The following is a 27,027-nucleotide window of genomic DNA, read 5'->3' on the forward strand; positions in this document are numbered from 1 at the left end:
TTCATCTTTTTTTTTGTGCCCACAAGTGGTTGGCGAAAAAAAGGAAAAGCGTCCGTTTATGTTGTTTGTTTTTTTTCCACGCCTCTCTCTCTTTCTCTCTTTCTTCGCCCGAGTTATGTCGGACCATCCGGAAGGGTGAAATATAATTTATCCCGCCCGAAACTCCACACGCGAGCCGGTTCGAATTGATTTCGTATTGATTCCCGTCGGCCGGGAAATGCTTTAAGTGGTGCAAATTAAAACCAAACGGGAGCGTGTGGTAGTTCGCCCGTAGCCCCGTTGCTGACGCTGTGTTTCGAAGGGGCGAAAATTAAACATTTATGCAAAGCAGCACCGATCAAGGCTGGATCATGAGCGGGTCAAGACTGATCGTGTTTCGTGGGGGTGAGACTCTCCCAACGGCACCGGTTGGGCTTTATTTCACGCGCTTCGAAAGGAAACACGAGCGAACGGTGTGCTCTTTTGTTTTCTGGAATTATAATAAATGGACAATCGTACGTCAGGCGCATGATCGATGGGCTGGATCACGCAGAATACCCTCGAAACGAGATGTAATTGAACCAATATTTCATATCAAATTAAAACATACTCTCTTTTTGAAGTGAGTTCAATCTATGCTTACGCTTCATCGTTGGTTTTTTAACAACGCCACTCGAGCTAAAGCTGCTGCATCACCACACACTTGAGCGTGAACTTCCTCCATTGGCGCCTACTTGACATAAGGTTAAGATATCGGAGATTCCCGGCATCTCGAGCTCGGTGAAGTGGTTGTTATTTGCGAACCGCTCGTTGATCGAATTAGCCCCGCGACGTGTGACCGGTGCGATAAGTGTGCCATTCCCGCAGATAGGCACGATTGACAAGCGCAAACGGCCCTTCCAAGGGCCCTCCAATTGTCTCCTTTAACAAGCCGGTATCGCTTGTTTTCTTACGAACGAAACAAAAAATGCTTCCTGGTGTGTTAAATCACAATGGACGCTCCAAAAGGCGAAACGGATCACGTATCTCGAGCACCTTTTCGAGTTCGGTACGAGCCTTAAAAACAGTTCTAGATATTTTTTGTTTGATTTCCGTCCTCTCCTTTTTCCAAACACCTCATTAAAGCTCATCAACTCCTGCTCATTCTGTGGGTCGGTACTTTTTTTTCTTCGCAAATCGTGACCATCCGTTGGTCACACGAACGGCAGCAGCCCTTTTTTCAACGTCTCCTTCCACAAACCACGGCTGCTAATGAGCAAATGCTGCATGCAGTGTGGTGGCGTATTCTTATCACGCAGGTCCTATCTTGCGCCCTGCTGCACGAAAGAACTCCGAGCCGCACGTCCAAAAGGGGAGGTTAGCGAAATGCACCCTTCGGCGTAAACCGAACCACATCCGTCAGCGCCATCATGCAACGGACATGCTTCACGAGTGCCATTTTCACCTTGGAACGGCGATTGGTGTAACGCGATCTCCACAGGGCGTAGGGTGAAAAGGAGTTCGCCCTTGAGGCGGTTTGTGGCCGAGATTGTCGAAATTCCACCCACCGTGTTCGGGAAGGGGCTGGATTCGGTTACAGACCGTGCCGAGACCCATCATCGACTCGCCCGAGGGTGGACACATTGTGTAAGGGCCATCCGCCATTGCGATACGCAGATCGGGCGTTAGTTGGCCGGTCCTGGAAAAAGGGTGGAAGCAATTTTTCAAAAACCTCCCCAACCCAAAGGACACAAAGTTGCATCGGGTGCATTTCGCCGACTGCCGGATGGGATGCGGTTTGATGGGCTGCTTCTGCGCTCGGTTCCGAAGGACCCTAAAGGGCTGATGGTGGGAGGGCGAAACGGGGTTGTTAACTAATTGAAGTGCAACGATTGCGCTGACAGATTCGTGTCAGATGTTTCTGAGTCTTCCTGAGTGCGGCTCGTGTTGGTTTCCTCGTTGCTTTCTTCGCGGGAGAACGCACGTGGCTGTGGGTTGTTTTTTTTCCTTTCGCCAGTTTGCTTTTGATGGGTGCTGCCAAGGCTGGTGGCTCGAGGACATGGTATGGTGGTGGGTGGGTACTTATCGTTGGGTGATGATCGCGATTATGAACCCGAAGTGATGCTGGTGGTGACTTTGTAGCCGTTGGGGAATTAAATTGTATAAGCTGATCGTTGAGTTGTGCTTTTATGGGTTGTAAATTGGAGCTTAATCTGTTAAACATGGGATTAAATACAGTCATGAAGGTATGAGCGAATTGATATGTGCAAATAACGAAATGTGTAGATATCAATATTTTTTCACTGAACGTTGTACTTTATCAACTCCTCTCTATGTCAGGTAATTATTGTGATTGATTTTTTGTACCAATTGCAAATTGCATCATAAAGCGTGCGCTATTCAGGAGTTCATATCTGCAATTTTCAAATGTGTACATATTGACTAACAATTTCCAGAGAAATTTTAGCGGAGTGGTCGTTATGCTACAGAATCTGAAATCGCTTTAAACATATTCTCAATTCAATCATAAATTCAACGATCATAATTTTCTGTTCCCTGAAATCCTATGTGTGTAAGGCTTTGTTTTTTTGATTTAAGTTGAAAAAATCCATGCTGCGTGTTTTGATGAGTGATCGAAAACCAAATTATAAGCACTCTCAGCTGTCCTGTTTCACTGCATCGATTTATTACCTAACGATCACGACGGCTTTAGCTACGCGAATCTCCGATGTCATGCATTGCCCTGCAACAAGAAATCCCAGTGTGCAGGGCTGCTGCAGGAAAATCATTTCAACTCCTCTCGTGCCCTTCCCCCCCCCCCCCCCTCTCTACAACCCCAACAGTGCGTGGGCAGGCGCAGGAAAGGAGGAAGCAAAAAAAAACAAAAAACAAAACAAAGCCACCGAGCGATGAAGCAGAGCGCGAGACAAGCAAAGCAACAAAAGGTTCGTGCCAGCACAAAACAACTTACAAACAACTTGTAAACGTTCGGTCGGACAAATCCGTTCCCTTCGCGTGGGGTTGCCGTCCAGGGGCGGTTGCCCCACCTCCCCAAGGGTGGTGGTGGCGTATGGGCAGGGTGTGGATGCAGGCGCAATAACAACGGCAGCAAACAACGCACGCCTCCCGCGAGAGCCGACAAACAAAAAAAGGGTCCCTAAGCCGATGGGCCACCGCCTGCTGGTGGCAGCTTAGTGACGGGTTCGGGGCCAGGCCACCTCAGAGGTGGCCAACCTCTGAGCTGGCGCAGGGACTCTGGGACTGTCTGATGCATGCGATGCGGGCACTTGAGCTTTCGCAACCCCAAACCACTGCCGGCACTGGTGGCCGCGTACTTTAAGCTTTTTTCCGTTTTTTTCCTCACGGGTGGCGTTATTTATGCGCGGAAAGTGGCGTCCAGCGGGCGCAGCAGTGATTTATAGTGGCCGGGTGAGATTGATTAATTTTTAGCCGGCGATTTAGTGCCGAATTGTTCGCCGACATTGTTACCGGTGGTGTTGCGCAATCGGTGTGCGCGATTACGCGGGTTTCGGGTCATTGCGCCGGTTGCGTTTCGGCTGCGACACCCCGAATCTGGAGATCTAAACGCGTCACGGCATGGTTGGAGCCTGCGGGCTTGAGATCGGGGCGCCCGGTGGCGTAACGTAACCTGTTGCCGAAGAGGCAAAGTGGGAGACACACCGTGACAAAGTGCCCCAATCAAGAACGGCATTGTTGGGTGTAATGAGCCTGAACGTTTGCCGGAAATTGTGGTGAGTGTTTCAATCTGTGAGTGGGCAACACTTTTCGGATGCTGGGATGGGATGGGGTGAGTTTTTGCTTGGTTTTTGGGGATGTGGGGAAAGGATACTGATCAAATAGGGAAGTGGGTTGGTCGTTAATTTGAGATGTAATCAAATATTGGTTTAAGATCACATACGAGACCTAACGGGATAAAAATGAACCAAAATATATTAGCGTTTTTGAATACAATTTAAATTAAGATGAAAAGTCTTCCAAAAACGCTCATTTTACACTTCATTTTACGCTTAATTTTTGATTTTTAATTCATTTTACGTATAATTTACATCAACCTCAGCGTCATGTTTACGGCCAATAACATGACATAGAACCAGATTAGAGCTTGATTAAGCAAAACGTTCTTAGGCAGACGCGTAACTGCACGCAAATTTACGGCCAATAAAAGCGTGGCGCAAAACTCGATTGGAAAATGCATAAAAAACAACAAAAAAGACAGAACGAACCCGTTCACGCAGGAAAGCCGCCCAAGGTGCACCGTGCACCGGCAGTAAAATATGATCGACACCGCCGCAGAATGGCACATTAAGTGGTGTACTTCATTTGCGAAGAAAGCGGGACTGATTGAAAATGGGTGCCAGTAATGGCTCATTTGATCGCACCCCTTCCGTGGCCAATCGGCCGTTTCAATCACGACGGAAGGGGAGAGAGAGAGAGGGCAAAAAATGGCGCTCGAAACCACCCTCAATCTTTTCGCCAGCCAGGCGGGAAACACGCGGGAGCATGAGAGCCTCGAGCGTACGCAAACGGATCGCGAATTCACCTGGCCGATCTGGTGGATTTTCCTCGGTTCATCTCGTGGGTAGAGCAGGGCGGAAAAAAAACGGGCACCTAGCCGAGGGGTAAGAAATGCCTCCCCATAATGAACCGATTATTTCCGACAACATCCTGGGCCCGTCGTTACCGCGGCGGGTCATTTTTATTGAGAAGTCAACACCATTCCATCATCGTAGCAGGGGCGCTTAGTGTGGCCATTAATTTCAATTAAATCAAACATTCAATATTTGTCGAACGGTTGGATAAAGGGGATGGGAACAGGAGGGGGTGGTTGTCTGGAAGGGTGTGTGTGTGTGTGTGTGCGAGGGTTATTCCACTTGCCCGCCGCTCTAGCGTTGAACATCGCGCAAGAGTTTCGCGCGCGTACCTACGCAACTCGCTCGCGATCGCGCGACTAACGAGCAAGCGCGCTTGCGCAGTAACCGATGATGCAGCACGTGTAGCTGGTGGGGCTTTCCGTGGTAGCGGGAAACGGAGGGGAGAAAAAACCCCAAGGAACGGGGTGGCAATAATTCATAAAATTTGCATCCCACATTATGCATGCGCGCACCGTGTGATTATCGACATGACAGGCGGACATCTTTTTACCACCGACCATCCGGCGCGCAAAAGGACGACCGTGCCCTGCGAAATGGAGCATTCCGCACCACGGGAATGCTTCCCTCTTTCTGTACTTCCTCTTCTTCCCTACACCTGAGCACAACCCTTCGTCAGAGCATGGGAGAAACGACTTGATGAAATTAATAATTGTAATGAGTGCTTCCGAGTGCGCGAAGGCGCGGGTGAGAGTTGGCGCGAGGAGAGAGAGAGAGAGGGAAGGGAGACCAGTGGGCCGGTTTTGCGAATCTCCACCATCTTGGCCGGGGGAGAGGAATACCGGGGATATTGACCAGCGCGCGTTCCGGTCACACTTTGGTCGCCATGGTTCGGTGGCCGGTTTCAAGTTTCTGGTTCGTAGTGCGCCATTTTCCCTTTTGCCGGTGACTTTGGCTCCCTTTGGCCTCTCTCCCCCTTCCGGGGGGGGGGGGGGAAGGGACCGGCACGTGGTGTTGAATTTCTGCCGCGATGCCCGCGAGGGTTGAAATTGGATGAAAATAAAGCGAGGAGAAGTACAAAAAAAGGAGCGAAACTGTGCTGATTTGTCGGTTTTATTGTGCATTCGATGGTTTTGCCCAGCAAACTCTCCGAGGGGGCGATCCGGAAGGGTGGTAGCACCTCTAACGGAGGGCTCGGGTGGGTTGGGTGGTCATTTTACTCGAGGACAGTGTGCTGATGCGACAGAAGTTCGACCATCGGTAAAGGTGACCGGGATGGGAGGCCAATCGATTTGAAGATGGCTGCTTCAAGCTGGCTTAAAATTACGTAAAAGGAAGCGCAAAGTTAGGTTGACGATCATAAACCAAAGAATGCTTTGAAAGGATGTTGGAGATAAGCGTAGCAATCTGAACACCCTTTTCCAACGGGCGGAATCTTGCTCAACCGTTGCTTTCCAATCGCGTGGGTTTTCACTTAACTTTATAATTTCCACCAACCTACGCACCGGCTGTTCATTTAATACGCCTACTAACCCGCTGCGTCTTCTTTGTGTGATCTTTCTTTCTCCCACAGACCAACCCGATCGGGGACGGTTCCCGAATTCGAAAAAACCGCCTGCGTGCGCGCGTGTCCGCTCGTACCGTAATGACACAAAATGCAACATCGCCTAAAATATGACCGCCAAACCGGAACCAGACAAATTGGGAAGGAACATGAAAGCGCTGCCATCGGCAATGTGGAACAGGTGAGTCGCTGCCCGCCCGCGTACCGATCGCGAACGCACGTGAGCTGGTTGCTGGTATGCTGGTTGCATACCTTCCAGGCGCATTCGGATTGGGCTGTATGGCTGCGTACGTACGCTCGTGGCGATCGTTTGACAGTTTTGTTTCGTGTTTCGACAGGGCGATTCCCGAAAATGATTACATCCAGCTCGGCACGCTACGGTACGGTGTGCGTCTATCTAATGCGGGTCTGCTGGATGCGGGAAAACCGGGCCACGTGGTTGACTTAGCCGAAGGACACTCGCGTGCGTCCGTTGGCTCGTACGACATCCCGAATGGTGGCAATGGCGGAACGCACAGTGTGACGGGGACGAGCAGTATCAGCAGCAACGGTGATAGGCAGAACTGCTGCTGCATCGGTTCGAGTGGCGTCGAGATGCCTTGGACGACGAGCTACGCCCGCACCAAACTGCCAGTTCCTAGTAGCTTAGGTGAGTGAAATTTCGAAAACGAGAGGGTCTGGTTAGAGGTTTACGCATCGGTCTGTTAGTTCTGTTTTGGCGGCAAATCTTGCCAGACCAGACGAACCGAGAGAGAGAGACACAGAGAGAGAGACAACTTGACATAGGAGTGAAGACGATGGACTTCAATCGACAGTGATGCGACCTGGTGATGGCGCTGAAGCGTGCGCTTTCCCATCTTCCCGGTTTGGGTTCGGAAAATCCGTACCACAACGGAGGGAAGGAAAACTAAAATTACATTTTACGACCCAACCGCTGGCCGCCTTCGCGTGGCTCACTCGAAATGTTATATTTATTTGTTCCACCACCGACGCCTACCGGCGGTGGGATGTTTATCTTCTTCGATTGGGTGGTGGAAAAAAAAAACGGCGTGTTATGGTGGGGATGCCGAAAAGAATCAGGGAATCACCCATAGCTACGGAGAGGCCCGGAAGGAGATGCATACACACGAAGATGGAGTTTCTGTGGGTGGGATTGGCTTCACTTTCCATACCGAGGGTCCGTACGGTTTCGTTTGAGGGTGTATTCTGTTCATTTTTCACGTAACCCGTGCTCAACAGCGCTAAGATCAAGCGCGTTACAAATTTCCTTCCATACACCTAAGTGGTGTGCTGAAAAGTTCATCAATTTTCCCCTGAGAAAGAAGGCGCTTCAGCAGCAGATGGTTCAAAGGTGGCAATGACAATAATGAAGCACATGTCCAGATGCTTTCCAATGGAGCCGTTTCGATGCATGTTCCATGCAAACAAATGGCCAGGAAAAGTGGCCATTCGCGTGTGACTTTGTTTCACGACGACGTTGCAGGTGAATCAGAACTGCACTCTTGACTCGTGTAAAAATGACGAGTCCGCGAGTTCAAGTGGTAATGATTCATATATCGCTCTGCTCGGTGAGTTTTCTTGAGGGTTGAAAGAAACTGCGAATACCAATTGCATGCTACTTGCATTTTCTCCAACGAGGTGCATGGTAAGGACTCTCCAGCTCAATGTGGGAAACGATGACCAACCAACGATGAATGGTAATGATATGGAATGATTCTCAAATTTGTCTGAACTCTCTCTCTCTCTCTCTCTCTCTCTCTCTCTCCCTCTCTTTCTTTCTCTCATCCTCGTCGCTCATGCTACGCCCGTGTGTCCGTCGTTCCAGCTAAGAATAGAAAATCATCTCCCTTAGCATCGCCAACGGTCGGTGCGTCCGGAGTAGAGGGCCATCAGCAGCAGCAGCAACAGCAGCAGCTGCCACGATATCCCCTGTCGGCAGCCAACCGGACCAACAACAACGGGCACGGTCTCAGTCAGTCAACGCAACCGCACGACCGCGGAAGTGACGATTACACCAGCGAATCAAACTCGGCCCTTGGCGCTGGCTACACGAACGGTTTCACGCACAAAAGTAGCAGCAACACCGGCAGTAGATCCAGCAACGGTGAGCATCGACAACTCGAACCAGCTGAGGAGTCGACACGACATCAGGACACGTCACCACGCTGCTCAACGGTAGTGTGTTGCTACAGCAACAGCTTCGGTGTGGGTGGAGGCAACAAAAAGCAACCTGCTGGTAGTGGTGACCTGCAGCAGTGTGGATCCGATATCCCTGACCCCGTCATCTCGAGTGTGGGATACGTTCAGCAGAAGCAACAACAGCAACAGCATCAGAGAAACCGATCGATCGGATTTTCCACAACCACCCTAGATCGGCTGCGTGATGGAGCTGGGTGTGATTCGACCGGCGGGTGGCTCGGAGCGCGAAGGACTCTCACTGCAAGCGGGACGCGTGTAGGAAGCGAGTTGGGTGATGACACCAACGAGCCGGACGGTGATGATGATCTTTCGGCGCTGGTCACCACAACCGATGGATCCGACGGCACGACGAGTGGTCGCAGCTATCGAAACGGGGGTGATGATTTAAATTTAAATTCGAAAAACGCACCACGACATCTGCATCGGTCGCAACAAGTGCCACAAGGGCAGCGGTGGCAGCCAGGGCAGGGCGGGGCGAACGATGTGAACATAAATAATTTCGAGAAAAGGAAAATATCAACCGAACAGCACGGCATCGGTGGGGTTGGTGGTGTTGGATCGATCTCCACGAGTGGTTTCAGTGCGCGAATTGACCGCACCGGCGGTAGTAGTGGTGGTGTGAGTGTTGGTGTTGGTGGGGGTAGAAATATTACTAAGCAAAACCAATCCACCCCCATCGGAGACCTTTGTGTGGACGAGCTTTCCTCGACATCCTCGCTATCTCCACGGTCAGCGTCACCAGCCGTGCAGCACGCAACCACCGGCTGCGTCCTGACGCCTGATTCACCAACGACTGGGCAGCTCCATCCACCCCCGATAGCGACTCCTTTCGGGCAACGGCGTCGAGCTTTACAACCTCCTTCATCACTCCCGGTGGTAAAATCGTACAGCTTTCATCGCGTTCCATCGGACGCATTTGGGACGGCTTCTCCAACGACGACTTCCGGTTCACCAAGCCACCCACTTGAAGGCCCAACAGTGGGCTACCCCGCACTAAATAGATCGTTTCGTAACACGAACCACTCGCGACGATTGCAGTACGGTTACGTAGACGACGTGATCAATTCCGATCGACAAAACGGTACACCACCCGTAACGCGCAAATCGTCCCTACCGGTGTTAGGAAGCAGCGGAAGTCACACGCCACCTGGTGGACGCTATCTGCACCTCACCAGCTCACGAACATCGTCGATCGACGAGTGTTACCCCTTCGACAAGTCATCCTGCCAACCCGAGTGTGTCCTTACACCCCGATCCCACCGGAAGCTACCGTGCAGCGACGCACTCAACGAGATCCGATTGCAATCGCTGAACAAATACTGCAACCAGCTGCTCGGTCGTGGTGTTGTGACATTCACCGGTGCCGACAGTGGCCTGTCAACAGTCGCCGGCAGCGCCCACGATCGTGTAACGGCACGAGCGATCGATGAACTGGAGGATCTCAGCTTCATCGACTCATCCGATCTGTCATCAACCGGCGACGACGGCGCCGTCGTTGAACCACCATACACCGATGGCCACAGACGTGCGCACCAACGCAAACGGCACCCGTCGATCAACGCCACCATCGTCAGTGATGGCAACCTGCCAACAACCGTCAGTGGTCGAACGCTAGCATCAACCGGACACCCTGCTAGTGGTGGTTGTGGTTCCGAACGAATCGCAAACCGAAACAATCACGCCGACAGCACGTCCTCGGACGATCCGAATCACGTGTGTAGTGGTGTGACACAGCTAACCCGACGCAACAGCGACCACCAGTGGCAGCAACAACCGGTGGCGGTGCTCAAGTACCGCGCACAGTGCACTCGTAACGGCAGTAACGCCAGCGACGACTACCCAGCGGCACGTTACTGCGCTGAGCTTGGTGTCGCTGGCGCATCTTCGCAACCGAACACGGGCGTGTCCTTTCACGGTGTGCAAGCGGAACCTGTGGACGGTGTCCTGTCGGAGGTCGTGGATACGCGTGGTGACACCAACAACAATTACCACCGGAGTAACAGCGACGTTGACAGTGATCAACAGCAGCATCAGCAGCAGCAGCAGAAATACACTAGCACGCCGGCTAATAATAGCGCCGGGCACAGTGTCCGTGTCGGTGGTGTTGGTGTCGAACCCGGACGACCAGGTGGTGTTGGCGAGCAGACGCCGGATAATAGCTGTACGTCGCCACTGTCGCATGTTGGTCTTAGGCCACCGCAGGGCTACGCATCCTCTGGTTGCCCATCGCCGGACGGTTCGCCTGCCGGGCTTAACTGCTTTGGAAGGAGTGGCACACAACTCCATGGTTCGGGTGGTGTTGCAGCCGACAGATCGGTAAGTTGTTGCAGAATTGTGATCTTACAATGGGCTGCTTGTTTGCGCTTTATATCGTGACTGATATCATTCGCGCGTTGAGCCAAGGACTTCAGATTTATTGTTGGTGATCGGAGGCGGTGTTTCAAGCGTCAGCGTTCCTTGAAGCGATCGTCATGTGTCACGAAGGTTACACGTTTGATATGTTATATAAGAACAATCTGGGGGGAAAATGCGCTGGTGAAACCGAGTGTTCACTCACTTCAGTGATTACTTCGATCGGTCAACCGAGGTGTTGTGGTTCACATTTGTTTTCTTCGTTCCCACTTGCAGATAATGGAAAAGCGCAACAATACGCTGGATCGCTTGCAACGGCTAGTGAAGAAGACCACATCGAGCTCGTCTGAAAAGCCCAGCAACAGTGCGTCCGGAGCTGGCAGTAATGCAACTACTGGTGGTGGTGGTAGCAAAACGGAACGACTCCGCGAATTGACGGAGTTGTTGAAGGGCAATAGAGGACCTCCAGTGCCACCACCTCGCCGACCTAAACACGCCAATAGTGTGGAGCGAACGTTCGATCGTCAGAACGTGACCCTATCCACCTCTAGTCTCATCGATACGGGCTTTTTGCATGGAGCCGACTCGAGTCTGCCTGAATCACAGTTGTTGAAGGCGAAGGAATCACGCTCGGTTGATATTCCGTACAGGTTTGCCGATGGTGCAGGACAGCGCATGTCCACGCCAAGTTCTCCACTGACGGAGCATAAACCGGTGAATTTGCGCGCTAATGTGAGCACCTCGAATCTGGAGGCGCTTCATGAGCCGCCGGAGACCAAACCGGCACTTGGGGACGAGTGTAAATCCGAGTGCACCCTTAAGGACGCTGATGACCTGTTTACCAAGCTGTCTCGACCGGAGTCTCGTACAATCGTGGGTTCGTACACGCAAAAAACGATCCCTTTCCGGAGTGCGTCCTTTTCGCAGGTAGACTACTCATCCGGGAAGTACATCCGGTCAGCACTGGGTGCGCTTAAGAACAGCATTCTCAAGAGCAGAGATCAGCAGCAATCTAGCGTGGACAGCAACACGATACCACGGTCGTCATCCAAGGCACTGGAGGCAGCTCGTAGCTGTAGTCCAACTGAGCTGTGTGGAGATCAGACGGACCAGGCCTCCCAACCAGAGCCTGACACCGACGTGGCGAAGCTGACGATCAAGAAAACGGAGCTGAACATCAACCTGGCGCCGTTGGATGACTACGGGCGGTATTTTGAGGACCGATTGGAAGGCAAGGACCTGTCGTCGAATCGCAACTCAGACATTGAAACCATCGTCGAGGATCCGGTGGCCGAACACGACGAGAACGTTGAAAACGAATTGCACCAGTGTGCTCCTGGGACTAACATGAGCGTGCTTCAGGCATCCGAGATGGTGCTGGAGCCGTTGGTTGAAGAAGGCATCCCAATCACGCCGACATCTCTGTCGAAGGACGACGAGTGTCTGCAGCAAGCCACCACCTGTTTGATCCCTGTTCCGGTGTATGATTGTGTCGTGAGTGAGTGGAGCACGGCTCGTCCTTCAGAACAATGGATCGACGCCTCAACGACCGAGTACGGCAAGTTTTCCGATTGTCTGGACAGCATCAAGGAGGTGAATGAGAGTGCGATTAGTGACGTTCCCGGGCGGGTTCATTCCCCGGAGGAGTGTCATGAAACGAGTGGCCATTCGGATACGATCACGGTGGAAACGCCACCTCAAATTGTGGAACCGCAGGATAGCGTTGAGTTGTCGGAGGATGGTGCAACATCCGATCCGGCTGACCTAAATGATGATAGCAAAGGACTAGGCATCGCATCGTTGCTCTGCACGCCACCTGTATCAATCATTTGCACCGAGCCGGAAAGCAACGAGTACACAACGATCGTCGACGGAAGTGCACCCACACACAAGGTATCGGTGGTGCTGGGTGATGGAAATGAGATCGAGGTGGTCGAGGTCCGGAAGCGCCACAGCAACAACGAGGACACGGGTGACCCATTAAACTGCCGGTTATCGAACGATGTGGATGAGAAGCGACGACTAGAGTCACGAAAGTCCCGTCGCAAGGGCATCTACTTCCAGTGGCCAGCGATCGATGGAAATAGTGAGCTAGAATCGGACAACAACGACACACCGGCTGTGGATGAGGCTGGCGTGAGCTGGAATCCGGAAGCTTTGGCTGGACAGGTGACGGAAAAGGACTCAAGTCTGGATCTGAGTGGCGAAAGCTTCACGGATTTGAGTGGGAAGGATCCAGGCGATCGTGCTGTGCGTTCACCTGAACGATATTTGCTCGATCCAATTACACCGGATTCGGATCCTGGTAAGCCGGTCTGGCCGAAGGGAAATCGACGCCAGAGCTTGACGTACCAGAGTTCGGATGAAAAGGACGATACGTTGCCGGTACCGGCACTTCCGGTGCGATCACTCAAGACGCTCCTGCTGCGATCGGACTCGGTGTCGGACAACGAAAGTGATCGAGCGTCTTCACGGGACCGGACCAGTGCCTCACCAGCGCCTGGATCTGGTGATCCGGACCCAAAGCGGTACTCGAAACGGCCACTCCGAGGACCGTACGGACAGATGCTGGAAGCGGAGATGAAGAAACCCACGACCAAGGTGCAATACAGCGAGATTCTGGAGGAACTGACGCGTACCGAAGGGTAAGTAGCATTGGTGGCCATTCGCCATTAATTGTTGGACTAATTGCAGGTGTATCCTTTGTCGTTGTAGTACTCACAGGCCGAATTCAACCGGGGCGAGAAACCGTGGTGTTTGCAGCCAATCGATGGACGAAACAAACGACCGACACGCGGCAAAAGCCGGCTCGAAACCGCGGAAAACAAGCGCCAATTTGCCGGTCCCGACACACGTCCGAACCGCATCGAGTCCTTCGAAGCTTTCGGACTCATCCGGCACACGCTCGGCAAGTCCATCAAAACGCTACCTTTGCAACATCGACCAACGCAGCACGGACTCAGACCGATCGGAGAAATCCACTGGCAAGCTGGAGAGCAAGAAGCTTTCACTGGACAGCCACCTCCAATCGGAAAAGCCCACGAAACCTGGCAAACAACGAAGTGGCTCGAGTGCCAGCGAAAAGCAGCAGAAACGTAGCCTCGACGAGGTTCGCCTATCGCAGAGCAGTCGCACACCATCCGAGAGAAGCTTTACGCTAGCGGTTACACCGGAAGCACCCAAAGGACTAGCCGCATCCCCCGAACTGCTGGCGGAACTGTTGAAGGGCTCCAGCGAGAAGCTGGTGACGGAACAGCTGGGAACGGCAAGTGGCGCTGGTGGTGGTACAAATGCCAGCAATGCCCTTCCATCGGCCGTCTTAAACTGTCTGGTGAGTGGGTGTTTTGTTTAGGTGTCAGATTGCAGGACTTATTAGGCTTATGGCTGTGCTAACGTCAAGGACTACTGGAATGGAAACACATGGCAACGCAAGCTTACGTTCTTTGTGGAAATGGGAAGCGCTTAATTTTTCACGAGTGTTGCAGTTTTTTCTTTTCTCGTAACCATCTGAGCGAATGAACTGAACCGAGCCATCAATATTAATTCTTTCGACACTCGGTAGCGCCACTCACGCGCCCCATCTGGTGTGGTGAGTCAGGGTATTGTGTGAAAATTAGAATTCTCAATTTCCACCACCACCGAGCATTATTAATTGCATAAGCACTCAAGTGTAAGAGGGGGAAATGGCATCAGGGAGCGCTCCACCGATGGTCGTTGTTGGTTTCGGCGTGTTTGGTGCGCGACTGCACCAACACCAGTGCTTCGTAACGTCACCACGACAGCAGCGCCGCAAGTCGTGGTTCGAAATGGAGACGCTTGGTCGTTTGTACGAAGAAGTTGTGAATAATCGTTCGCCACTTTGTTCCGCGAGTATGTAAATATTATCGCGTTTAATTTTTCATACCCCACCGTCGTAACCACTACACGTGAAACGTTGGTGTGCGCGCGTGTGTGTGTGTGGGTGTACGTACAGCCATGATGGAGGCGCATGCGCAGTTGCAATGTTTTCATGTTCGACAGAGCAGCAACGTCTGAGAGCTCCCGATCAACAAGTACGCGATTGCTTCGCGCAGCTTTTTTAGTGCCATTTTCCGGCTTCTTCGTATTCTCCGGACGTGTGCCTTTCGCACACATGAAACCAGCTGGGAAGGCGGACATTTTTGTCAGGCATAGAAGCGCACATCTGCCGCCGTGGAGGAAGAAAGTCATTCGCGGAAAACCACGTTCTGGTTGCTTGGCTTTCTTCTTCGCGAAATGTGTCTCGGATGCGACCTACGGGAGGGATACGCTCGAACACCGGTCCATTGATGGTTTTGAAGGTTTTGTCTTTCTTTTTTTTGTATGCTGTTTTTCCGCGTTTTTCCGTTGTTCAAACCATTTGTCACACATATGCTTGAGGGCTGAGCAGTAACGCAAACCAGCGGATAGTTCCAAAATAGTAAAATTGGCCCTTGTTCCATCCGAACAACGAGAGTTTGAGCATTGAATCGAGCCTCCACACACTAGACGAGAGACAAATTTGTTACGTGCCGTGTTTCCGATAACAGACAGCGTACGGCGCGTTTGTCCTTCATGGGGAGGTTTTCCTTTTCTTTATTTTTTTTGCTCCGCTTTTCGGCAACCCGCCTGTTCATTAGCGAGTACATTAGCACAAACGCACACACCACCGGACGCTGGTGTTTGTGTTGGACAAAAGAGAGCCAGCTCCACCAGATGGGGCACACGAGAAGAATCACCTGCCCGTCACCGATCGCCCGTGGCACCCTCGGTGGGGTGATTTTACCGTTGGAAAACTCGCAACTCGTTCTTGCTTTCTGCGTCCCGTGAGGATGGGGCATTTGGGAGGAGAAACATTAATAGCCGCTTGCTTTGGGAACACGGAACACGGCACGGATCGATGGGCATGTGAACGAGCCGGGGCAGAGGTTTTTCCTCCCCCGGTCGGAAAAGCGAGTTACGTTCGTCCGGCAGAGAGGTTGAATCTGTTTCACGAGAGCACAATACCGGCTTCGGTGGTGGGGGGTGTTAAGGGGGTGGAGGGGTGAGCAGGAATGCAACCCCTTCCGTTACCGCCATCGTTTTTGTTTGGTACCCGCCACAGGAAGGTCGGTGGCGTGAAGGAGACGTATGGAAAATTGGAGAAAAACGACCCCGGAACGCGCGCGCGATCGAATAATGCCGTGGAACGAGCCTGTGTAGGTGAACGGTGTGGAATGAGAGGCTTTAGAGTCGGCTTCTCGGTTGATGGTGCGTGATGAAGCGAACGAAAGAGTGAGAGAGAGAAAGAGAGAGAGAAAAGAGAGATGATGGAAAACGGAGTGCAAGTGAGTGAGCTAGGACGGGAAAAGTGTAGCACACACTCCGATGATTGGAAGCTGGGATGGCTGTAGCTGAACTCTCTTCCCCACCCACCACACCCTCACCCCCCTCCCTCCTTCGCACACACACACACACAGACACAGAGCGTACGGTCGGTGGCGCTAGTGTACTACACGCGAAACAACGCAGTTTTCACGAGTTGCTTCGATCGAACGTGTGTTTACTTTGCGGTCGCCAGCCGCCAGCCACCAGTGTGGTGCAAAAATGGCGTGAAAACGGCACGGCACGGCATCCAGTGAATTGCGCCCTTTGGGAAAGCGGTTGTTTTTCCGCGCAATTGCAACCATTGCCCGGTGGTTGGTGGTGGATGGAACGCACGGTGGCTCAAGGCCAGGAACCAGCCCTCTCGGATCGTTGCAGGACGTCAGGCAAGCTTACCGGAAGTTGGAGCAGTAGTTCCGTCCGGAAGCTGGGCCTCTGGTGTTGGAGGATTCCCGTTGCCATAGCAATTCGTGTGTGCCATTTTTGCAGTGTTTTCCACCGCCAAAGTGATGGTCCTTCGTGTGGTTCGTGTGTGACCGGCCGTCACATCTGTGAGTGGCATTCCTTGAAGTCGTCGATTCGATGAGGTTATTTCGAAGCGCCTGAACCTAAACGTGTCCCTCGGGTGCACTCGCTCGGTATTGGTTGGCGATTGAACACACCTGGTACGTTGGCATGCGGCTAAAGCTGGCCAAGACCTGCCAGCATCCAGACAGCGGAGGTGTTCCAACTGTGTTGGGTCGTTTCTTTTTTTCTTCTCGAACGCGACAATGCTGCTTGTTGCGAGAGTACGAAGACGGCGTGCGGTCTTCGCAACCGGTTGCGAACATTTGGACACCAATTAACGAGGGTGTGCGTGCGTGTGTAAATGTGTGTGCATTCGTGGGATTTGCATAAACTCGCAGCGTAGGAGCAGTACGACGCGTCAAGTGTATGTTCACCGACTCCTCCAGTTCGAGATGATGCCGCTCAACTTCTGCTCCGACTCGGAGGAAGATCCGGAGCGGACGCCAAAATCTACGTCGGAAAACGCCATGTGGCACAACGTTATCAGTTGCTACAATGTAAGTGAACCATCCGCAAAAACCCTTGCGGTCTGGTAGGTCTAGAGAGTCTAGAGCCTGGCGAGCCTTTGACTCTCTGGCAAGAGTTTGTCATTTTCCAACCAAAGCGACCAAAGTGATTGGCGGGTTCGTCGGGCTACACACGCCTGATATCACATAATCGCGGCCAAAACATGCAATACACAACAAGTGTATCAACAAGTGTCTGAAGCGTGCTTACGTGTGTTACACTCACGGGGGTGTGCTAGTCCTGCAGTGGACTGCTGTCCCTTTTTGCATACCGGAATTAGACGCGGGTGTTGGTTGTTTTATTGATCCTTTCGCGTGATAAGATACGAGCTCGAGTGGGCGCTGCTATCTAGGTCACTTGCATACGTCACGATATTCTGAGTTTAGAAGCAGGGGAAATCCACCCAACAGAAAGCCTACGTGTTGTGTTGTCGAGTTGCTTTAAAAGTGAAATTGCGCTTTACGTCCGCAACGGATCCGCAGGAGAAGGATGTCCTTCGGGAAGTTACTCACTCGATCCAATGTTTCGCTTCTCGGTTGCCCCGAAGCCTGATGTACCATGCGTGAATGATCCAAAAATGGGTATGTCCTGTCCCATCCCCAGGTGGGGATGAATTTTCCAGCGCTCGAACAGCGCTTTTATCGCCTGAAGCGGATGCTATGCCTTGCTATCGAGCGATTCCAGGGCACCGGGCTCCATAATACCTAATCATTCATCTAGCCATCCTTTCATGGTTCGATCGATCTGGTCGTTCGTTTTTCCACGTTTGCCAACCAACCACGCCGACAGGCTCCAATCACCGTCTCGGGGCCGTTGCGAAAAGTTGTGAAGGAAATTCAATTACCGCAACATGAAAAGCTTTTAACAGGAATGAGATTTTAATTCAGTTACAGGTTTTACCGCTTCGCATGTCGTGCCAATGCGGGCCGCCTAGATCGCTGCTGGTGTTTGCAACCAGTGCCCGGCCAGTGTCCTGGGACGATGGCAAGGTCCTTCGGGGAGGACTGTTGGGAGTTGTAAATGGGACCCACGGAAGCCCGATCTAACAAAGTGCCACTATTGCTATCATTGTTTCAGGATACACGCACTCACGTGGTGGTCGAGCTTTTCAACACCGAGAAGTCGTACGTGGAGTCTCTCCAGACGATTGTACTGGTAAGCATGCCGTCCTTCTGCGGCTGGAAAGCGACCAGCGTTCACTAACTGCTCTCGTTTCACGTTGCTAGAAATACTTGAACCAGCTCAAATCCCCCGAGAACTCGGGCCTGGTGGACGTGCAAACGGTGGACGAGATTTTCTTCATGGTTCCTGCCATCCTTAACATCCACGAGCGGTTTCTCGAGGAGCTGCGGCGCCGTCTGGACTCGTGGGACAAAATGCAAATGATTGGCGATGCGTTCGTCGACGTGGTAAGTGTGGCGTCCCACGGGAGTCCTTTGGAGGTGAAAAAGAAGAGCTAAACATCTCACATTTGTTTCCGAAACAGTTTTCCCGCCCGGTGATACTCGATACGTACACGTCGTTCGTAAACAACTGGAATAGAGCGAAGGATGCGATCCGCAGTGCGCGACAAAAGTGTCCCGCGTTTGCACGATTTCTGGAAGCGATGGCACGCGAACATAAGGGCAAGCTGTCGTTGGACAACTTGCTGATCAAACCCGTGCAGAAATTTCCCAAGTACGTATCGCATGAACACCAGCACCGCAGGACACCGATCGCTAATGCTTGCTTGTCCCGTTTCAGCTACGAACTTATATTCACAAGACTGATTAAGCACACCGACGTGGCGCATCCGGACCAGAAGCCGCTGCAGGAGGCGCTAAAGCTGGTGCACGATATTTTGATGTTTCTCAACTGCAAAGAGAAGGAAGCGCTCGAAAATGGGCAGCGTGAAACGGTCCTGCGTGAGCTGGAGGGCGTGATCGAGGGCATGAACGAGCTGGTGACACCCGAGCGAGCCTTCCTGCTGTTCGACCTAGTGTCGATGCCGTCGGGACAGGTGACGCGCAAGGAGCGTGGCTTTTTCCTCTTCAACGACCTGCTGGTGATCACGAGCATCAAGCGTCGAAGTGGCACGATACGGAAAACCAATATGTAAGCTACAGAGCTTGTTGAGGCACTGAGGAGCTTGTTGGGAATGCGTTGCTAAAGCCCTGAAAATCGCTTCTTCTTGCAGGACCTGCCCGGGAAGTGTAGCCTCCACGCTGGATACGAACAAGTACAAGTATCTCACAAAGATCTCGCTGGACGATTTGGAAATTGTGAAATGTAAGTATAACTGTGTGCTTTTGCAAGACGTTAGATTAGGAAGACCGTTAGCGAAGTGTATTTATTTAACGACATTGGAAACCACGAGCGGATCAGTTTTCAAACCGTGACATCAAACCCTTGATTTTGCTCTCATTCGCACCCCAATCGAGCAGACCGACCATATCGTATGCCTTCAACTGAGCCGCGATACTGGGTGCGTGAGCTCGCAACACCTGCTTCACGTCAGCCGACTGGTTGGGGCTGTACAGCGTCGGTTGCATCGGTGGCGTGTTGTGGGCGTCCTTCGTGCGCAGGAACGGTGACACGGTGAGCGAATAGATGACCTGAAGGGCTCCATGTCGCAGCAGATCGACCTGCAGCTCCAGCAGTGACGGGATGGGCTTGATGTAGCCCAGCTTCTGCAGCAGGAGAACAAGAGTCTCGTGGTAGATGTACACCAGCTCGTCGCGATGGCTCGTGAGCACATCATACGCGGGCGAAGATGCCAGGAAGTACACCAGATCGATGATCGGTGAGCCGACGACGCAGTTTTGGAAATCAACCTGTTGAGGACACAATCAAATCAGAAAACAATGTAACACTGTTACGTCCCAAGGACCAACAGGATCTGGACACGTCCGAATATAACCTACAAAAATGGCATCACTCAGTTCGCTGCCGTGGTACTTGAACAGGATGTTGTTGGTCCAGAAGTCACCGTGGTTGAGCACTTTCAGCCCCTTCAGGTCACTTCCGTACGCTTCGGTGGCTTTCTGGAGCGTTTTCGCCGGGAGTTTGCGCAGTTTTTCCGCCACCGACTGCTCAATTCCAAGCTCGGACGCTAGGTCGGCCGCAGTTTGAATGGTGTTTGGGAAGTAGCTCAGCTTGTCCTTATGGTCGGGGTGGAAAGTGCCCTTGGAAAACTTCGCAAACGCCTGTCCATTTTCCGCTAGCATAATGGCACTAGCGGCGTGAAAGAAGGCAAGCTTTTCCACCGCCATTTTGCTCTGCTCGAACGTCAGTCCCAAGGACTGGCTCTCGATGCTGTACTCGCGCGCCGTCAGATCCTCAAGGACGACGAGCTCCGACGGTGTCTCCGAGGAGTGGATAAGTCTGTCATGGACAAGAAGCAGAAAACGCCCCGGTAGGACGCGCTAATCGGTTAATACAATCGCTTATCTGGATAATTACATTATGTTCTATTCTGATATGGACACCGGTAACATGCACAACATGGAACGCCTTGAGCTTCTCGCTCGTATCAGTGGACGGCGTCAATCCGACACATTTTGACAGGTGTTAGTCATCGGTCATAAACGAGGCGAGCGCCGCCGAATAGCGCCTATTCATTTCGATCTCCGATGCGATACGTCCCTATCACGTAATGTGCTTTTGAATTGTCGACTATCTGCTGACGATAACGTCGACGATACGTTTGGGTGTACGAAAACAAACCCAAGCGCGTCCAAAGACGCACTGATACGGTAGGTTTACGACCGTCATCGTACATCGTCCTCCAACGTATCGAACACTGGACGTTGGTGCACGCGACCATATCGTTCCATTCGGGTGCTTATGTAATGACGGCTATCGGGCACAAGTCAGCTGACCAAGCTGAGCTGTTGGATGCTCTGACCCGCGACAAGCACACTCCCGCGCAGAACGCCTATACTTACTGAGGTGCCAGCTCGATAACACTTCCGAGCTTCGAAATCAGCGCCACCATGTCGGGGAGCACGGACTTGTACATGGACGTTTCCTTCTCGAAGACATCCGTTTTGTGGAACTGCTCCACCAGCAGTCCCTCGGTGGGTTTGATTTTCGCCACGAAAGTGATGGCCGCACCGTTGGGGTTTTCCTTCGAGGCGTATCTGTCAGTTGAGAACATCGGGATCAATTTCAGTCAACAGGAGCGACGTCTGGAGTTCGCATGCTCGTACCTGATAAGGATCCTGTTCATGGATGATCGTGCGTAGGGATCGCTGATGTCAGCAGTTGCTGGTTCGACATCGTACGTCCGGATCTTCACCTCCGATTCGCCGTACTGCGACTGGATGAGGTTGGTCAGAAAAAGCGAATTGACGAACTTGGTTTCGGCGGTTTTCGGCATTCTGCTGGTGCACGGAACGTGGACGAGAAAATTGCTAGAACTAGAGACTAGGTGTCTACGGGCTGATGACGGTCAGAGAGTTCGAGATCGACTGCCCTCGGATCGAGTCCGTTTCGCGTTCGACCCCCCCGATGAACGCTAGCCCCGAGGCAAATCGTCGTGGTATACAATCAATTAATGGCTTAGATAAAGCACCGGCCGGAACGATACTACTGCCACCCTTGAGGTTGGGTTGGCCACACGGGACGTGCTCGTATCAACGGCATTGATAACGGCTTTTCGTGGCCGACTTGCACCAGTTAAATAGCATGCTGCGTGCATGTTGGTGCGTGCGCGATGTGCGAAAATTTGCAATGTTTGTCTGCGAGATTACGGTGTAACCGTGAATTGCATCTAACGACTGGGGGAGGGTAATTTAATGTCTGTCATGAAGGTTTGATCGTGAACCATGTACTTGGGACATCAAAATAATGCATTCAGCACAGGATTCTGCAAGGAACCGAAAAATACTGATGAAGGGCGTATCATTTCAGCTAAGGACGAGAATGTCAGGCGAATTATGAAAGAAATCGAGCACCTCACGGAGGACAGTGGCAAGTTGATCCAGATGTCGGATATCGCCGCGAGTCTCCGATGTCCTCATGCACCCTTGGAGGAAGCGGTTCGCGAACTGCAACGAGAAATTCAGCGTCAACTTGCGGAACGGCAGACCAATGACGCTCAGCTGAACGTGCTGGAGTTGACGTGGAACACCTCGTAAGTAGGCCTTTCTCCTATATGTGAGGGTGAATCTCCACAGGTAACAGTGAACCTGGCAGTAGTAACGCGAACCATTGCACACTCCACAGGAACGGCATTCAAAACATGACCGTGGTGTTTTCCAAGCCGGAAAAGCGCACCCAGTGGGAAGAGATCTTCGCGGAAGCAAAGCAGAAGCTCGCAAACAGCCTGGAACGGTGCCAGATACCGGAGTTCTTCGTTTCGGTGCCGATCCGGAAGACGCGCGCCGGTCTCCAGTTCACCTGTGCCTCACCGACCCTCGGCGCACAAAAGGACGTGTGGGTGTGCAACAGCGATGGCTACGTGGGCCAAGTATGCGTCCTTAGCCTCGTCCCGGAACCATCGGTGACTAGCTGTAACGGTGTGTGTAATGCCCGGATCCTGTGCGTTTCGTCGGTGCCGGCCAGCGACGAGCGGTAAGATAAAATTTGCCTAATGAAGAACTAAAGACCCTAACCTCGTGTTATCTCTCGTTTGAAGGTCCACGAATTCGGCACTGATGAACGTCAATATATCGATCGTGGATGCGTCTATCGCACCGAGTAAATCGAACAACTGCTCCGTCAATTCACCCGCCAAATCGAACGACACGAAAGCGTCCTTCAAGTCAACCGATACCAGCGGAGGACAGACAAGGAGTCTGACAAACAGCGAAGCGAACGTGCAGCTTGATTCAGGCAGCTCAAGTGACGACTCCGATGCCGAAAGTCAACCAGAACGGACCGCTACTAATCAACCCGGAACGGGTCTTACAGCGAACCATCGGCAGCAGGACTCGACAGCGAGCGTGACTACAACTGGGGAGGAATCCGAGAATCAGCAGTCAACCATGTGGCTTGGCACGGAGGATGGCTGCATACACGTGTACAACTGTACCGACAACATACGGATTAAGAAGAACAAGATCAAGATACCGCACGTGAGTGCGGTGTACTCGATTCTGTATCTGGATAACCGCGTGTTCGTGTCCCTAGCGAATGGTGATATTTGTGTGTACTCTAGGGATCGATGTGAGTGTCCTAAATCCTGATGGAGTCAATCGCGGTGCATGCGTGCTAATGAGGTGGATGTTTTTCCAACCATTTTCATTCACAGGCGGGTGGAACGTATCTTCGCCTCTCACCGTTACGGTTGGGACCGTGACCAACCCGGTGGTGAAGCTGCTGAATGTCCACGGGAAGCTGTGGTGCGCAATACAGGGAACTATAAAAGTATTAAACACGAAAACGTTACAGGTCAGTGTGTCCTTTCGCGGGTGCAACGATGTTGCCATGTGCTGTTCACTAAAAGATGTCATAATATACTTGTCATGTTTCCACTCACAGATCGATAGCCAAATTCAAATCTCGAACGACTCGAAGCCAATCACAAATATGACAGTATTAAACGACTACGTGTGGATTTCGGTGCAAAACTCGGCCCACATCAAGTGTTGCCATCATGAAAGGTATGCATCCTGCCGCGGTATAAGTCTTACATCTAACGTCTTAATTCCGTTTCAGCTTTGAGGTTATATTCGAGGTGAACCTGGCACCTTCCGTCAACAAAATGCTCTCGAACTGTGATGACATCATCCGGCAGCATAAGGCGGCCTGTCTGCGGGTCACGTCCTTGCTAGCCTGCAAGGACCTCGTCTGGGTCGGAACCAGTGCCGGTGTACTGCTGACGATTGGTGCACACAACGTGGCCAAAGGATCACCGCTGCCAACGGTGACGGGTAGGTGTTTTACTATCACGCCTCTGATAGAAATCCAGGATTTACACTAAAACATCCGTTTATCTTCTCAGGTCTACCCCATGGACACACGGGTCACGTGCGGTTCCTGACGTTCGTGGAATCGCCAGATGGGCAGTCTGAGATGACATCCGAAGGAACTGGTCCGGTTGCGGCAAGCCACCATGGCCAATCGAGCGGCAAGTCTGTGAAACCATCGCTCCAGGAGCTGCTGGTGATATCCGGAGGCGATGGGTACGAGGACTTCCGAAGTGCGGGCAACAACACCATGAGTGAGGTGGCAGGACGTGAGGACAGCACCAATCACCTGTTGCTCTGGAAGGTGTAAGACTTCGTACGGATTTCGAGGTTCAGAAAGATGCGTGTTTCGTTTTGCAAAGGCCTCCGAAAGGACACCAAGGACTCCTAGGAAGGGTTTCAGCCCTGACGCACTTGGCTGGCAAGCTGGACTTGCAAGTCAAGAGCTCGGCTGATGGAACGCAACATGTGTTTTTGCATGATTCCTCAAGAAGGAGCTGCGGATAGCGAGCGATTTATGTAGCAGCAAAGGATAAGACAATAAGCATGTATGTTAAGCTCGTGCACATATTAAGCTAGATGGAGCTGGTGGAGCGAATGTTCTTGCGTGGTGTGGTGTGGCAGGACGAGGAATAGGATTTTCTTTTCGCCGGACAACCGATTGTTCACCACTATTCCAAGGTACGCACAATGTCCGGTGCGTACACTAGTAACGTTTCGCGTAGTAAAGGCAAACCAGGAACAGATCACTTAAGCTACACTAAACATATAACAAACAAACAAACAAACGTACTAACCGGGTAGAGGAGAAGGAACCAGCAGTCTGACGGCTGTGTTCTCGGATTCTCGGCCCAGCTACCGCTTATCGTTTGTGTACCGAATTTATGCGCTATCATTACGACTACTAATAACTACAGTTTGTAAGCCTATCAGTACTACTAATAACCTTAGCTGACTGTTTATAAACTATGTTTATAATCGTGAACCGGCAAGCGAATCAGTTAACAAAATCGAGGCAGTGTTTGGCGTGTTCCTTCTCCACCACGATGCACCTTCGGTAGTGTAAATATAAATGCTAGTCGAAAAACGCCGCACCGAGCAAGGGTGGGTTTATACACATTCGTAACCGAAGTAAAAAACAAAACAAAAAAACAAAAATAGCAAAAGGTAAACCTAGGTAGGGCCGTTTCGTATTTACGTTTTGATACCGTTTTGGCGCCCCAAGCCCTCTGGCAGCGTGGCTGCTCGAGTATTCCAGAGCGACTCCGGTTTTGTTAGCCGTACCCAATCACCAATGTGCAAAATTAACTGATAAACAAGCGGTACGCGAGATGTGAAATGGAAAACCACATATATTTATATAGACATATATATTATACTAAACCCCCTAATATATATATACAGGCCAGCGAGGCCACGAGAACCTTGCAAGGGACGTTATTGCTCACCGTAGAACCAAATCCGTTCCTTCCCTTGTTTGCGAAAACTGCACGCCTCAGATGGTGTCGCAAATACACATTGGGTGTACCCGAACAGAACGTTACCGAAATAATTAGCCACCATAAACGCAACCGTTTTTTGCCGTATCGATATCGTTCGTATTTTTTTTGCATAAAGAAAATGTGTACCGTGAGAAAGAACAGCAAAAATATACACCGAGCGTAATACAGCACGTTATGGAGCACGGAGTAGTATGACTGTCGGACTTTGGATGAAATACACTTTGACGAACCGTAACCGAAATTCACGCATTGTATACGCATTTTTATAATGACACGTGATGACAGAATGTAATAAATGATGATGATGGTTTTGCTTCGATAATTTGCGTTTTGGGAGTGTTTTTGGTGGCATCCAAAATTGCTCCATTATGTTTTGCTGCAGACGCATCTCTACCCCATTTAGCACCTTGAGGACACCCTACCCTAAGGGTGTTGTGCAGCTGAGAGCTAACAAGTGCATCTTTCGTTCAATATGGCGTCCCATTCTAACGGCAGCGAGGGTTGGATCGTGTTAGAGGTTAGACGGCCATGCTTACCGTGACATCATTCGGAAACAACACCGATCAGAACCGAAGGGGTGGCCACAGAGGGGAAAGGGAGCTAGAACCGGCGGGTGTCATAAATCCCACCCCTCTCACGCCCTACCAACTTTTCACCCACCCCCGTAGCAGTGGCAGCCACATCTTGGCGCGAAGATTTAAGCATGTGAAAATGCAGCTTTATGGTAATTGTCCGTGCCATTGTGCGATCAGCCATTTGTCGTGTTCGGTACCGTGACCTAAGAGAGAATTTCTACGCAAATGCGGGCACCCACCCGACCACCCTCCTTCAGCTTCTCCTGGTTGCTTTGTACCGGTCCCTTGGACGATCGCTTGGAAACCGGCGTGGCATTGACATGAAAAATCGAGTATTCTCAATCTTGGCTGCTGGGGTTTGATTTGTGCGGGTGTGTTTCGTGTTGAGTTAGAAAACAAAGTTGTTTACAGCGTTACGCAACCGAGCTGGTGGTTCTACGCAATGTCCACCTTTTTTGGGTTACCGTGCCGTTAAGCGGAGCTAAAGGCCCATCCCCTTATGAAGAATGCAAACAGTTTCAGTTTCATCATTTCTATTGATTCGTATGAGGTAAATGGAGAGAAAAAAAACGCGTTGAATGTCAGGTCAATCAGGTTGGTTTTTTGCGCACATCGTGGGCGCTTTAATAATGACGATTCGATCTACATTTGCGCCAACGGTTGAGTGGTGAAAGAACTAGGTCAGCAGCAGCAGCAGCAACGAGCAGAGTATGAAAAGTTTCACAGCTTTCGCAGTATCAAACCAAGCGCATATGGGTATTATGCTTTACTTCTGTTAATTAAATTTTATTCATCAGTAATAGGCATTAATCATTACACAAACGGAAAAGGGAAAAAATATAAATTTATTAAGTTTGTTAATTAATAATTTAAGTATTTAGGATATAGGTAGAAAGGGAATCAGATGCAAACCGATGAATTGCTATTAAAAACCTCACG

General features: G+C 51.4%; 1 protein-coding gene across 1 annotated transcript; it reads left to right on the forward strand.

Moving 5' to 3' along the window:
- Positions 1–6,242: 6,242 nt before the first annotated feature.
- Positions 6,243–25,785, forward strand: LOC128720910 (uncharacterized). Its single transcript, XM_053814614.1, has 18 exons — positions 6,243–6,313; positions 6,471–6,781; positions 7,958–9,490; positions 9,581–10,647; positions 10,960–13,328; positions 13,399–14,014; positions 18,196–18,273; positions 18,345–18,527; positions 18,605–18,795; positions 18,862–19,212; positions 19,295–19,386; positions 22,012–22,234; positions 22,327–22,674; positions 22,739–23,268; positions 23,354–23,493; positions 23,584–23,705; positions 23,761–23,975; positions 24,047–25,785. Exons 1-18 carry the CDS (start codon positions 6,243–6,245, stop codon positions 24,319–24,321), a joined length of 8,715 nt encoding a protein of 2,904 aa, XP_053670589.1. The 3' UTR covers positions 24,322–25,785.
- Positions 25,786–27,027: the final 1,242 nt, after the last annotated feature.

The sequence above is a fragment of the Anopheles nili genome, chromosome 2 (genome assembly GCF_943737925.1).
Source record: "Anopheles nili chromosome 2, idAnoNiliSN_F5_01, whole genome shotgun sequence".
Classification (NCBI taxonomy): Eukaryota; Metazoa; Arthropoda; class Insecta; order Diptera; family Culicidae; genus Anopheles; species Anopheles nili.

Excerpts from the sequence above, each read along its gene's own strand:
- LOC128720910 (XM_053814614.1), top strand. The coding sequence starts at position 6,243 with ATGACCGCCAAACCGGAACCAGACAAATTGGGAAGGAACATGAAAGCG. Across the intron at positions 9,491-9,580 it reads CACGCCACCTGGTGGACGCT|CCCGATCCCACCGGAAGCTA; the intron begins ATCTGCACCTCA and ends GTGTCCTTACAC. Across the intron at positions 23,706-23,760 it reads AAGTGTTGCCATCATGAAAG|CTTTGAGGTTATATTCGAGG; the intron begins GTATGCATCCTG and ends ATTCCGTTTCAG.